Source organism: Pleurodeles waltl, chromosome 9 (assembly GCF_031143425.1).
Source record: "Pleurodeles waltl isolate 20211129_DDA chromosome 9, aPleWal1.hap1.20221129, whole genome shotgun sequence".
Classification (NCBI taxonomy): domain Eukaryota; kingdom Metazoa; phylum Chordata; class Amphibia; order Caudata; family Salamandridae; genus Pleurodeles; species Pleurodeles waltl.
The window spans coordinates 458,976,406-458,991,219 of record NC_090448.1 but is presented as its reverse complement, the minus strand read 5'-3'; the positions used below and the strand labels follow the sequence as shown (position 1 = coordinate 458,991,219).

At 42.9% G+C, this 14,814-nt stretch overlaps 1 protein-coding gene across 5 annotated transcripts in view; it reads right to left on the bottom strand.

Moving 5' to 3' along the window:
* Window positions 1-14,814, bottom strand: part of XRCC3 (X-ray repair cross complementing 3) — a 157,353-nt gene that overhangs the window by 109,603 nt on the left and 32,936 nt on the right. For all 5 annotated transcript variants that reach the window (XM_069207269.1, XM_069207271.1, XM_069207268.1 and 2 more), the window contains exon 3: window positions 6,975-7,083. In XM_069207269.1, coding sequence (XP_069063370.1) covers window positions 6,975-7,029 — 55 coding nt within the window. In that variant the 5' untranslated portion in view covers window positions 7,030-7,083. The remainder of the gene's footprint in view (window positions 1-6,974; window positions 7,084-14,814) is intronic.

The window sequence follows — 14,814 nt, the reverse complement described above, 5'->3', positions numbered from 1 at the left end:
TTGTTTTATAAAGGTGTGGGGTTTTCCTGGGGGAAGCGATCAGCCCCGAGGGAGAACACACATATATAAAAAAGAAAAAGTGATAGAGAGAGTCTCTCTCTCTCTGTATATATATATATATATATATATATATATATATATATATATATACACACACACACACATATTTACACAGAAAGAGAGAGAAAGAGCAAGGAGTAGTCTTATAAGAGATAGATATATCTCTTTCAGGCATAGACAGCTGTAAGGTATCAATACAATAAAAATGTCTTGTGATTATGTTCCTGCCTGTAGAGAAAGAGATTTCACTTTTGTCTATTGGCAGTTTTGAAGCCATAAAGTAGCACAGAAGGTTTATATGCCTGCTGCAAACAACAGATCTTTATTTTATGTGAATAGCGGAGTGGATTATAGAGTCGGCCGTTACCTGCGCTTTAAAAACAAATGAAATGTATGTGCGAGGGGGGCTATGGAAATATTAAGGGCACTGCTGAAGCCGTAATTCGCGTTATGGCGGACAGCTCTGAGGCAGGATCAGCGACTGAGACAGCAGATACTGAGACAGCATCTGATTGAGAGGACAATGGAACAGAATCTGGGAGTGATTTTTCAGTTGGCAGAGTCCAATGCGATAACACCTCTTCCAGTGATTCTGCGTGAGACGCTGAGGACAGTCATGCTGTGCCTTCGCAAGCATGGTCTGTGTAGCAGGACAACAGCGGGCTAGCCCAACCCAGAGACCAGGTGTGTGCATCAGCAAGCACAGACAGAGTACTCCCTTGGCAGCCCTCCAATTTAGTTCAGCCCCAAATTCCACCTTTTACTGGTGGTACATCCATCTCTTTTTGGATGTTGACTTCCTTCAGCAAATTGCGCAGCAAACAAATTTGCATGCAGAACAATTTCTGAGGGATCACGGAGGCACTCTAGGACCGTGTTTTAGGGCACGCCAGCGGACTCCGACTACGCTGGCAGAGTTCAAGATATTTTTGGGCCTTAAGCTCAAAATGGGGTCAGTGCGGAAACCCACCTTGCAGTCGTACCGGCCGACACGGTTTGAATAACCCCCATCCACTCTAGGACCGTGTTCTAGGGCACGCCAGTGGACTCCGACTTCGCTGGCGGAGCTCAAGATATTTTTGGGCCTTATGCTCAAAATGGGGTCAGTGCGGAAACCCACCTTGTAGTCCTACTGGCCAACACAGTTTGAATAACCCCCATCTTTGCACCGTACATGAGCAGAGATCATTTGTTGTCTGCCAGGTTTCCAGAGATCTATACTCCTGGAAAGAATATAGCAGTTGATAAGTCCTTCATCCTGTACAAAGGGAGGCTGCTGTTCAGACAGTACATTGCGAGCAAAGGAGCTCGCTATGGCATCAAGCTGTACATGCTGTGTGAGAGTTCTTCTGGGTATGTGTGCAGCTTGAGAGTGTATACAGGGAAGGACTCCATGCTAATCACTACAATTCATGATGAGAGCACTTCCCCCATCACGGTTTGGGGCCAGATGGCCGAAGTCCACAAGCCCACCTGTATATTTGATTACAATGAGTACATGGGTGGAGTGGACAAGAACGACCAGGTTCTTCAACCATACAATACGTGCCATAAAACTCGCACTTGGTACAAGAAACTGGTTACCCACCTGATCTAGATGGCAACATACAATGCGTATGCTGTTTATTGTCAGACAATCACAGGAAGACTCATGTCTTTCCTTGACTTCCAGCTGTCTGTAATTGAAAGCCTCACTGCTGCTACAGAAGCAGTCGCCTCCACTTCATATGTTCTGGAGGATGTGGCAAGGCTGCAGGAGCGACACTTTGCTGATCGCATTCCTAAAATACCCAAAAATGAGCATCCATGTCATCACTGTAAAGTGTGCTTGAAGCATGGAAAGCAGCAGGAGACTCGCTATTAGTGTCCCCCAAAGCCCATCTCAGCCAGGCCTCCATTTCCCTACTTGCTTTACGTTGCATCATACTAAAGCAAAGTTCTGAGAAATCGACTGACGTGGAGCTACTGTTGGATACACCTTTCAGTGGCTGTGCATGGATACCGAACGTCCATGGGCCACTGCTTCGTTGGGCAGGCAGCCACAGAATTTTAATTCAGCTACTTCGGGAAATCATGGACTTCCTAATGAACTGCTCGAATACTTTATCCACCGTCAGAACGTAGTAGGTGTTCTGTTTGATTAACATGCATTAACGTCCACATACTAGTGGACAGAACATAGGCCATATTGTCACAGAGTACTCTGTGTTGCAAACTGTTAAAGGCGTGACTGAATGTTGAAGTGCTTGTTAGGGAACTTATGTATGGTACACAAGGGCTACCATGATTGCCAATGAGAACCAGAGTAAGTGTAATAAGTCAAACAAATGTCTTGTAGGACATATGCACCAACATTTCTACTTGTTTCAAAGTGTGCAAACTCAATTTGAAGCTTCACTTTCAAAGCAGAAGTAGAAGTGTTGGTGAATGAGTCCCACAGGATATTTGTTTGACTTTTTACTTTAGAGACCTTCGGGAGTATTCACCCTCATGTCTGCCTTAGTTTCAACAGAAGATATGATTGCTCATTTCGAGGAATAGGCTTCACAAGGCATATTCGGACAACCCCAACTTGCATCCACAAACTGGAAGGAGTTGAATTTAGCACAGTAAGTGCGCTGATGGCACGTGAAAAACATTTTTCTTGAGATTCAAGTAGCTAACGTCGGAAGGTATAGGTTCACTTGGCAATTATACAGGATTAGTCAGAACTCTGATGAGGACAGAGACATGAACAGGTAAGAAAAGCTTCAGGTAGGTGTGCTTTCTCAGGGATATTGCACAGGTAGAAGGCACATAATAACGGTAGTGCTCATGCACATCATCTACACCTATGGATTTAAACCCACTGGTGCCACGCTGGCACTGAAGGACAATGACACTTATGGGTCAGTGTTGAACCTTTTCCATGTTTATCCTCCATCAGAACTTAGTAGCTGTTCAATTTGCTGTATGATAAGTGCATTACGCTACCCTTCTTCATAGTTTATGATGTTCTCTTTAGGGAACTTAGTGAAAATTTCCCAGCATGTCTGCCTTACTTTCAAAGGTAGATATGCTCGCTCAGTTCGAAGCATAGGCCTCACAAGGCATACTCGGAAACCCCCAACTTGCATCCACAAACTGGAAGGAGTTGGATTTAGCACAGAGAGTGCATTAAAGGTGCATGAAATAAAATGTCTTCCTGAGATTCGGGTGACTGTCATGGGAGCCATTTGTTAAGATTCCTTACGCATGCCTTCAGAAGTGTTCATGAATAAGGAGGCGGTCACTTGACAGGTGGTAAAATGTAGTCAAACTTACTCCATCCTGTGGAGTATGAATGCGATGGGCCCTTGTCTGGCGGTGGTAAACTGATGTAAGTGCAGTGATTGGTTAGATTGGGCAGGCGGTATGAAAGTGTTGTGCGTGAATGGACCATTAAGCGGCTGGTGCAGTGAAGTGGTTTTATGGCTCATCTTTAGAAGGATTGGTTTCAATATTCAAATACTAAGATACGCATTCACGCTTTGAGACAATTTCTGGAGGTGCTAAAACCAACCAGTATGAGTGGTGGATTGACTTTAACATACTATTACCAGGGGAGTCGAAAGATGCAGGACTTGCGGGGCTCTCACTAGTTTTCCTTAACCCAGAATCCCCTTGAAATCACAAACTTTGCTTAAAAAACACATTTTCCTTGGATTTCCGTGAGGGAAAAACCTGGACTCTGCAAGCAGCCTCAAACTCCCTACCACCTAGCGTTCCCTTAAGTCTACAGAGAAAAACATTGCCTGACTTGAGTAGGTGGGCAAGTGACCGCAACAGGGAAGGGCCTAAAACGTATTGTGGAGACATCAAAATTGCCTACCACAAAACAGCCTGGTTTTGTAAGACGGTCACCTGTGTCTTTGGTCCTGGGCTCGGCTGGCATGTAGGGAAACCTACCAAACACAGACATTTCTGAAAGCTAGACACCCGGGACAGTCCACGGAGGTGTGGTGTGTGTGGATTACACAAAGTTTTCTTACCCAGAATACCCTGCAAAGGTGAAACGTTGATTAAAAACACTCTTTTTCCTTGCTTTTCCGTCACATAAACCACAGGAAGCTACAGGGATCCACAAACTTCCTACCATCCAGTGTTTCCCCACTTGTCCTGATAAAAACACAATCCTAACTGGGTGCCTGTGCCTAGTGCCCGCGTGAGGAGTAGAGCATTCCAGGGTCAACAGTAGCCCTCATGCAAGGACTACCATTGACCCTTGTGTGATCAATTCCTGTCATGGGCATTAGGCCTAGGCTCACCAGTGGGGCAGCGTTTTTATAGGGACGAGTTGGGGAACGTTAGGTGGTAAGATGTTTGTGGATCCATGTAGATTCCTGTATTTTACTTCACAGAAATGCAAGGAAAAATACTGTTTTTATTCAATGTTTCACCTTTGCAGGGTGTTCTGGGGAAACAAACTTTGCAGAATCCACAAAAGCCACACCTCCATGGACTCCCCTGAGTGTCTAGTTTTTAAGAAATGTCTGGGTTTGATAGGTTTCCCTAAATAGTTCCAGATCCCAGGACTAATTAGTACACTCACCTCAGTTATCATTATTGCCACAGTACGTTTTGGGCCCTTCCCTGTTGCAGCATTTGGCCTACCCATACAAGTGTGGTACCATATTTATCGGGAGACTTGGGGGAAATGCTGGGTGGAAGGAAGTTTGTGGCTCCCTTCAGATTCCAAAACGCTGCATCAGTGAAATGTGAGGAAATGTATTTTTTAGCCAAATTGTGAGGTTTGCAAAAGATTCTAGGTGACAAAACCTGGTGAGAGTCCCACAAGGCACTCCATTCTGGATTCCCCTAGGTCTCCAGTTTTCAAATATGTACAGGTTTGCTAGGTTTCCCTAAGTGCTGACTGATCTAGAGGCCAAATTCCACAGCCAGGCAATTTGCAAAAAACACATCCGTTTGCACTGGAAAAATGTAATGTCTCCACGTTGTGTTTTGGGGCATTTCCTGTTGCGGGCACTAGTCCTACCCACACACGTGAGGTACCATTTTTATCGGGAGACTTAGGGGAATGCTGGGTGGAAGGAAATTTGTGGCTCCTCTCAGAGTCCATGAGTTTCAATCACCAAAGTTTGAGGAAAACTTGTTTTAAAAAAAAAACTTTTGAGGTTTGCAAAGGATTCTGGGTGACAGAATCTAGGGAGAGTTCCACAGGTCACCACATCCTGGATTCCCCTAGGTGTTTAGTTTTCAGAAATGTGTGGGTTTGGTAGGTTTCTCTAAGTGGCGGCTGAACTAGAGCCCAAAATTCACAGCTAGGCACTTTGCAAAAAACATATCAGTTTTCACTGGAAAAATGTGATGTGTCCACATTGCGTTTTGGGGTATTTCCTGCTGCGGGACTAGGCCTACCCACTCAAGTGAGGTACCATTTTTACTGGGAGACTTGGGGAAACACACAATAGAAGAACAGATGTTATTGTCAATTGTCTCTCTCTAAATTTGTGCCTTCCAAATGTAAGTCGATGTGTAGGAAAGAAGTCATTATGAGAAATGCCCTGTAATTCACATGCTAGTATGGGTGCTCCCAAATTTAGGGAAGTGCAAATAACCACTGCTTCTCATCGCCTTATCTTGTTTCCATTTTGGAAATACATAGGTTTCCTTGATATCTCTTTCACTCTTTATATTTTGCCAAATAAATTGCTGTATATCAATACAATGAAAACTCATTGAAAGGTGCAGCTCATTTATTGGGTTGTTGATGAAACTACAAGCCCTGTATATCCCCGCAACCAGAAGGGTCAACCAGACATAACAGTATATTGCTTTAAAAAAATCTGCCATAGCTGGAAATAGTTACAGAAGAAAACATAGACAAAAATGGCTGTTTTTTCAACTCAATTTCAATAAAAAAAAATATTTAAACTGTTGCTTTCTGTAGGAAAACCTTAAAGGATCTACACAAATGAATTCTTGCTGAATACCGAATTTTGTCTTTTCATAAATATTTGGCTGTCCAGGATCCACCACAGGTTTCACACCCGTTTATGTCACTAACTGGAAAGAGGCTGAACGCACACAAAAAAAAAAAATAGTAAAAATGAGATATGCACCAGTAAAATGCCAAAATTGTGTTGAAAAAATTGGTTTTCTGATTCAAGTGTGCATGTTCCTGAAAGATGGTGATTTTAGTGCCGCAAACCCTTCGCTGATCCCATTATTTTTCTGCAGCAGTTTTTTCCCATTTTTCTAAAAAAAAAAAAAAAAACATTGTAGCTGTATTTTGGCTAATTTCTTGGTCTCCTCCAGGGAAGCCCACAAACTCTGGGTACCTTTAGAATCCCCAGGGTGTTGGAAAAAAGGACGCAAATTTGACATGGATAGCTTTTGTGGACAAAAGGTTATGGGGGCCTAAGCCTGAATTACCCCAAATAGGCAAAAAAGGGCTCCCAGTAGCTAAGGGATTAGGTCTCTGGCGTCCAATAATGACTCGGTGGAGATCCCCAGATTCTCGTTATGACTCAGTGAGGGTCCACATAAGTGAAAAGGTTAAGAACCACTGAGATATGCAGTTTGAATATTCTAGGACCAATTTGGAGAAACTATAACAACACACACATATGTAAACATTTCACATTCTTTTAGGACATTAAAAACACTATACTTAAAATTCTACTTTCTTAACCAACTGTCTTTTGATCCAATGTAGCAGGTTTGTGGAAAACCAAGGAATAAAACCTGTATTCTTGAGAGGGGTAACTTTCTCATCATGAAAAAGGCTAGGCTGAGATGGGCAGTGGAAAGAGGTGGGAAAAAGGTGACACAAAAAACGGGGCAGAAATGAATAGTACAATGCTACACCACCTTGAACAGTAAAAACGACACTGATCTATTTAAGAAGACAAGGTCACAAGAATAGTATTTACCTTTTTTAACAGCAGCAATCACTTTAGGATTAAGATCCAACTGGTCCCAGTCCATTTCTTCCAACAGAGTTCAGTTTTTGAAGACTGGAATATAGGACAATTCTACTTCCTAGCACAATAAACCATAATACACAATATTACATACATGCAGTGTATAAACATAGATTATTTGGCATACAGGCATTTAAATGTACTTAGTTTTGAGTGCTGAGACAACAATCATGTTAATATCACTCAAATAAATACAAATTAATTGAGGGGTGTCTTATTATGGCTAGAAGTTTAGCAAAGTATTACTTTATGAAACTTCATTGGTGTTTTATTGCATTAAACAAACTTTTACAGAAATAAAACGTGCAAACGGGGTAATTTCAAACACTTTCAGGCTAAAGAGAAAGAAACAGGATTTATATATTATAAATTATGTTGAGGATTGTGTGCAATATGTTTTTATTTGCGCCCAATGTTGGCAAACCTTAATGCAGTCAATGGAATCTATAAGATTATTTGCTCTGTCTGACACCATTTTGATCAAGGGTGGAAGCGAGATCTAGAATCGAAGTCTCTTTGTTACAAAGTGCTCAAATTAGACCACTACACCGTCAAATGCACCCGCAAGAACAAAGTCAATGCATGGCTGCTAATGGCTCCCTACATCTACAATAGTGGTGATCCATGTCTTGTCTTGAACATTGAAACAGAAAATGTATTTTCGCCTTCAATTTGTGTCATAGTTTGAGGTGCACAATAGGTGATAGATCCGCCAACAACTAAGACAAGGGTGTTCACCACAAAAGATGGCCGGATAGGGACACCTATCATTGGATGTTAGCGAATGAGATCACCTGAAAGGCACTTTCTGCAGGAGACAAACACTTGGCTGCTCTCTTGGATACCGGTACAATACACACAACTCATATTAAACAATTAAATAAAATGTGTCATCCCTCTGAAAGATGCTTGTATAAAGCCAAGCAGAAGGGCTTCACTTTGTTCCAGTTACCAAAAGTAAAGCATAAGAGCTGGGGTTAGCAGTGGGCCCTGGACATATGTCATTAATAGGAGCAATGACCTGCACCAAGTCTCATGCCCCCATGTCCATTCCAAATGGAAGCTTGTGTGCAATACCTTTGCACTATGTTTAGTTCCCATGGACTGTGCATGGCTTTTGGCAGTTTGGGTAAATGGAACACTACCCAAACCCACAATACACATATTAGAAGAGAATTACCCAACCCAGTGATTTTCTGAAAGCCACACCATTCAATTACGCCTTGTACCACTGAATCCACTAAACTCAACCTTCAGACAACTGCTCTGAATACGAAGCTCAGAGCATGTCTGCTAGCATTCCCTTTTGTCCAGTCACCATGACCACCAAAGCCACTGGGCATGACTGCTAGTGGACTGCAGCACACGTTCAGAGAGTGTGGCCTTTAGCCAAACCTTGATATCAACTTTCATGCTCATAAAATTACTGAGCATGGCCCTTGGCCTTGTAAAGTAAATATTAGGGTTCAGGGCATGCCCGTCACCAGTCTCCCACATCCACACCCACTCCCTACTGGGACACCCACTGTGAATGATGTGCGCAGAAGGCAGGGGTGAAAGAGGTGTTCTGTAAATCATGCATGCTATCAGCCAGGTCCTTGTACCAGCGAATGCACAGGAAACAGCCTTCAGCTTTGCTCAGTCTGACCTAGGCACAGAATGAGGCGGATAGCCACACCCTGAATTCAGTCCTCATGCCATCCGAACAGCGGCAGCTACCAAGCACTGACAGTTGTAGATTGTAAATACCAGCCCAAATAGGACACGGTGGCCAAGCCGGTCTTTCTCTGGGGTGGTTCAGGGTTGAGTAGCTCCCCTCCAAGGAATCTTTAAAAATCATGGACCTGTGGTGTCATTTACAGGATATCTTTCTTTTATTTAGCAACTCCTCTTTTTTGGCCTCCAAAGTCACCAATTACTCTTAGACTCATCTTCTTCACTCTTCTTCAAAGTGATTGATGGCAGGTCTGAAGTACCACTACACTATGTGTGGTAGTCTTTCCTTGAACTGGGTCCCAAGATCTGGAATTCTATGTCAGGACAGGAGGTGAGGATTAGGAAGCGAAGTTTGAAACGTTCCCTTCCCAATAGCTAGGAACTTTTACATTCTGTTTTGCACTGAAGAGAAGGATATAATTTTGCAAGAAAACATTTATAACATGGCATTCTGATAGCTTTCTGCTTTTGCGTGCACTTTGCATACCTTATTTCAACAAAGCCATGATACCATTTTGGGTGATAGCTTTCGCTTTACAAAAGACTGTAAGAATCCATTTTGTTTTGCTCCTTTTCCTTTAAGACATGTAGTTTGAGTTCTCTCTCTGAACGCACTGCCTATCGCATATGTTATCTTATGTATATTTGTTTAAGTAAAATAAGCCTGGTTCCACACCACGGGCTCGCAGCTGGTTTCTTTCCCTAGCTGGGGCACGTTACTCATTATAATCATATGGTAAAAATAACTAACCGACCTCGGCTGTTGTATTTTGGGGAGGGAAAGGCTGATATCTATACCTTTGAACCACACAATCCTTTGAAGGGTCTCAAGAATGTGGGAAGTCAGGCAGCTGCAGAAGGGAGTCGAGGACAAAGCTTGGAATGGAACCGGTGTGTGGAAACTGATTCCCTCCTTAAAATTCTTGTATGACGTATATCATTATTTACTTACTTTATGTATCCTTTGATGTAGGAGTATAAATATCACTGTTAAACGCTCCATGCTAGCACACTTTACTTCGGGCCAGGGATGCCAGTTGTAAATCTGTCCTCTTTGCAGCAGCAAAAATAAATAGACCTTTGGTTATTGATTTTTCACTCCGGCTCTCCGTGTCAAAACTCCTTTGTAAATACATTTGTAAGTATCATTAAAACGTGCTTTACAATTGGGGGCTCGTCCGGGATCTTCTAGTGGATGTCTTCAGTAGCGCTGTCACGAGACGTGCTGCCAGTGGGGGAACGCCGTTCCGGAGGTGTAGATTCCAGGGGCCCCTGCACAAAGACTTTGTTTCAAAGCAGCTGCATCTTATCCACCGGGCAGGCCTCTCCCCGCTTTTCACAACGTCCCAGCGAAGACCCTGAACATCGGCTTTTAACTTGACTGATTGGTCTGACACAGGAGGCCGGAGAGAAATCCAGGAAAGCAGATAATTAGGTGAGACTGTTCCTCGCTGGCCGTATGTCTGCTTTAACTTGCATTTGAGAGAATAATTGTTTTTAGATAACTGTTATAAATTTTGGGAATAATTCGTTTTTGGTAAATTTGCATTTGTACAAGGTATCATTTGACAATTTGTATTACACGTGTTTTGTTAATTTTGAATATTTTGTCCAGGCCTGGACCAATTTGTAGGTTGGTAAGCATTTAATAAAAAAGGGTTTTGAGAAAGTTACTTTGTTGCATGTTACATTTTGAAATTTAAAAGGTTAGATATGGGAAATATAAAATGCTGGCAAGGGCTATGTCGTTGTTTTCACCGAAATCATGTTCCACGTTTAGAAAAAAAAAAAACAATCCCAAAAGAGGGAACACCAGTGTGGGACATTGTAAAGGATTATTGTTTAGAGAATAATTTGTATAACAGTATATGGCGCAGATGTACTAGACATTGTCCTGACCTCCAGTGGCCGGAGGATGATTCTTTTGATTTAAAGAAAATAACCTACCTACAGGAATGTTTGTTTCATAAAACGGCTAGACAACACATGTTTGAGGTATATAGAAAATGGGAGACTGAGGGTACCAAAAGAAAAATTAAGGCGGAGGAATTGGTAGAAAAAGAAAAAAGAAATAACATAATGCAAAAAGCGGCACAATACCACCACTCCCAAACCCAGAAAAGAATTGAGTCTGAAGATAGAGTCCATAGAGCCCAGGTGGAGGGAAGTTATGTATCAAAACAGACAGAATCCAAACATGCATTAGAAGAAGACGAGGTATTGCTACAGATGTTAGATAATAGCTCCACTGCACCTCCACCTTACACCCCCCTGCAGTAGCCCAACCTATCATAGGGGCACAGCAACAGCAGCAAGGGCAAGGGCACAATTTGGGAAATCCAGGTGCACCACTACATCAGCACGTGCCACAGCAATCACAGACCCCAGCCCAAGTACAAATTTCTCCGCCCCCTGCTTCACCACTACCATCCAGCACTGCAAGTTTACCAATAAGGTCCTCTGCCTCCAATACCCCGAATAGACAACGCCAACAATATACAGCCATTCATACACTGTCGCCCATGTGGAGCACACCTATGGAGTCGATTTAGCCCCCTAGTACACGCTCCACTATTGGTGAGGATGAAAAACGGGTTATCAAAAATCATTCAGAGACTTGGATGACAAATCCTATTTACACTCACACTGATATTATGCACACAGTACAACAACTGTCACATTTTGGACAGCAATTAGCAATTCAGTAGATGATTGAAAAATTGGAAAAGGATTGGAATTCTTGTATTAGTGGCCCTACCCCTCTCCCTTATGAACAGGAATTAAACCGATTTTGGAGTGACAGTGTTGCTTGTAAACTTGACAGTAAGGGCATAAATGAGGGAGTACACATTTGAGTTGTAGCCAGAGAAGATGCTCTCAATTCGTATGACAAGGAATACCCAATGAGGGAAGTACACCCTGACCTTTCCACTGCGGCCGCAATTGAAGCTGCAGCTGCCGCTGCCGCCCAACAAGCACCTCCCGTACCTGTGGCCCAGTTTGTCCATATCCCATGGAAAAGGGAGGAGGTAAGGGCTATAAAAAAAGACTTGCCAGATCCTCGAAAGAATCCAGCTGGATTCTATCGGGACCTTAGAATTGCTATTTCCACCACCACCATGACCCTCAAAGACATTGACTATTTTTTTTGGTGTCTTATTGGGCCCTGAAGTCTGGCATAAAATTCGAAGAGTAGATGATGCGCCTACTTTGGGAGCTATATTGGGGGTTTTAGAAACACATGAAGCACAAAGGGCACCAGGATCCCTGTCTCATCAGGATATTTTAAATTTACCTAACCGGATAGTGACTAAATTAGAAATTGTTATTCCCCTTCAGACTGTGGAAAACTTGCCAACTATAAACAGAAAATAGATGAAGATGTCCCAGATTATTTTACAAGAATTGAACAAGCGTTCATAGATTTTAGCGGTCAAGACCTCGCCACCGTAACTGGTGTCACATTATTTGTGGAACGCTTTGTCAATGGCCTTCTACTTGAAATATCACAAAAATTGAAAGCAACAGAGAGTTCGTGGATGACAAAGGAACAGAGACTTTACAGATGGCAAAATATTATGAGAGCAGGTATGAGGAAGAATTAGAAAAGAAAGAGAAGTCAGTAAAAGAATTGAAGAAAAAGGTACTATTGCAGCTGGCATATCCCCAGCGAGACACAACCCCTCAGCCAAGGGGTGACCCACCAAGGGGACGGGGAAGGGGTTGAGGGTGAGGTGTATCTGCACCACCCCAAGACCGCCGACTGAATATCAACCAATGCGCCTACTGTAAACAGGATGGCCATTGGTGTGATACTTGCCCATTACTGAAAGGAAGGCAGAGTATGTCACTTGATAGAGGGAATGCGTCAGGTAATACACGAGGGCGAGGAAGAGGTAGAAATGGTCAGAATTTGCAGAATGGAAACCAGGTCCCACATAACACTAATATTTTTGACAATGCATTTGAACAACAATATTATGCTGATGATTCTTTTCTTGAATTACACAATTATTAGGACAGCCACAGACAGGGCCAGGGGCGAGTAAGTATTCCTGTAGATCAGTGGTCCCTATATCGATGTAAAAATCGAAGGAGAGGGCCATAAGTTTATTCTAGATACTGGCGCCACCAGAACATCTATTGCACATGCTGCGGTCCCCGGGGCTCCCCTGTCTGGGCTTCATACCACGTCAATTGGGATTTCTGGGACCCCGTGGTGAGCCCCATCTCAGCACCTATGAGAGTAACTGTAGGACCATTTACAGTACACATGCCACTCTCTTTAACCTCAGGTTACAACGAAAACTTGTTTGCATTAGATATGTTAAAGAAATTAAATGCAGTTATTCACTGTTCAATGGATGGTGTCTATGTAACTATGGATAGTATTGCCCCTACCCGGTGCATGTTTTCACAGGAATACGACTTACCCCCAGAGCTAGCGGAAATAGACCTTCGCTTATGGGCCAAAGGCAAAAATGATGTAGGCATTATGGATATCGACCCTATTGTAATAAAAATCAATCCAGGTGCCCGGTTACCTCGTGTTCCACAATACAAATTACCTAAAGCAAGCGAAAAAGGGCTCAAGGCAGTTATTTCTGACCTTGTGCATGCAGGTGTAATAAAGGAAATAGTGAGCAGCCCCTGTAACAGTTCAATTCTTCCTGTTGTCAAGAAACAAACGGATGCTAATAGATCAGATGTTGAGCAATCAGTTAATGATAACATAGAATATCGATTAGTTATTGATCTCCGAGAAATAAATAAAATAGTCATTCCCCAGTTTCCTGTGGTCCCAGACATGAATAGTCTTTTCACCATGATCCCACCCACTGCGTGTTATTTCTCCGTCATCGATTTGAAGAATGCGTTCTTCAGTATTCCAATCGCTGAAGAAAGCCAATATTTGTAGTTTTGCAATATTTGGTAGATCATTCTCAATGACAAGAATTCCTCAGGGATATGTGGAGTCCCCGAGTGTATATAGTCAATGTCTGAAACATCAACTAGACCAATTCAATCCACCTTCAGGCTCTGCACTGTTGCAGTACATTGACGATATTTTAATTGCCTCAGATTGATTCCATGACACAATGTAAGACTGATACTGTTGCATTATTACATCATTTAGCATCCCTGGGCCATAAGGTGTCCCTCCCAAAATTGCAGTATTGTAGAGAGGAGGTCACCTATCTAGGACACCTCCTCTCTAAGGAGGGAAGGAGATTACATCCAGACAGAATCAAACTGGTTCATACAATGACTGCACCACGCACCCCTTTTGAAGTCCGAGCATTTTGGGGATTTACATCCTTTTGCAGACAGTGGATTCCAAATTTTTCACTTATAGCGAAACCATTGATTGCTCTAACACTTTCAGATGTGCCCTCTCCTGTACCTTGGACTGACAGATGTGAGGAGGCTTTTCAGGAACTAAAAAAAGGCGATGTGCTCTGCTCCTGTATTGGGTAATCCGGATTACAGTAAACCATTTGTTTTATTTGTGCATGAAAAGCATGGCTGTACATTGTCTGTTTTGACACAGGATCAAGGTGGGAGACAACGCCCTTGTGCATACTTCTCTTCCACCTTGGACACTGTGGCGCTAGCTTTGCCTACTTGTCAGAGGAGTGGCTTCTGCAGCTGCTGCGGTGAAACAAAGTGAAGGGTTTGTTGGTGGCAATCCGCTCACTGTGATGGTTCCTCATGCAGTTGATATTTTGTTAAACAAGACACAGACGCAGCACCTCACCAGTGCTCGTCTAACGGGTTATGAATTAACATTGTTCAGTCCAAATATTACTTTGAGGCGGTGCAATGTCTTGAACCCAGCTACGTTACTACCCCTCCCTCAGGACAATGTGAAATTCGATCATAATTGCATTTTTGCCACTGAGGAAGAAACCAAGGGACGAGTAGATTTAACAGATAGTCCCCTATCTGACCCACAGGGGGAGCTGTTTGTAGATGGGTCTTGATTCAAGTTACCAGATGGTACAACCACTGCAGCCTATGCCGTCACCACATTAAAAACAGTGGTTGAATCTCATAGAATCACGCAAAATTC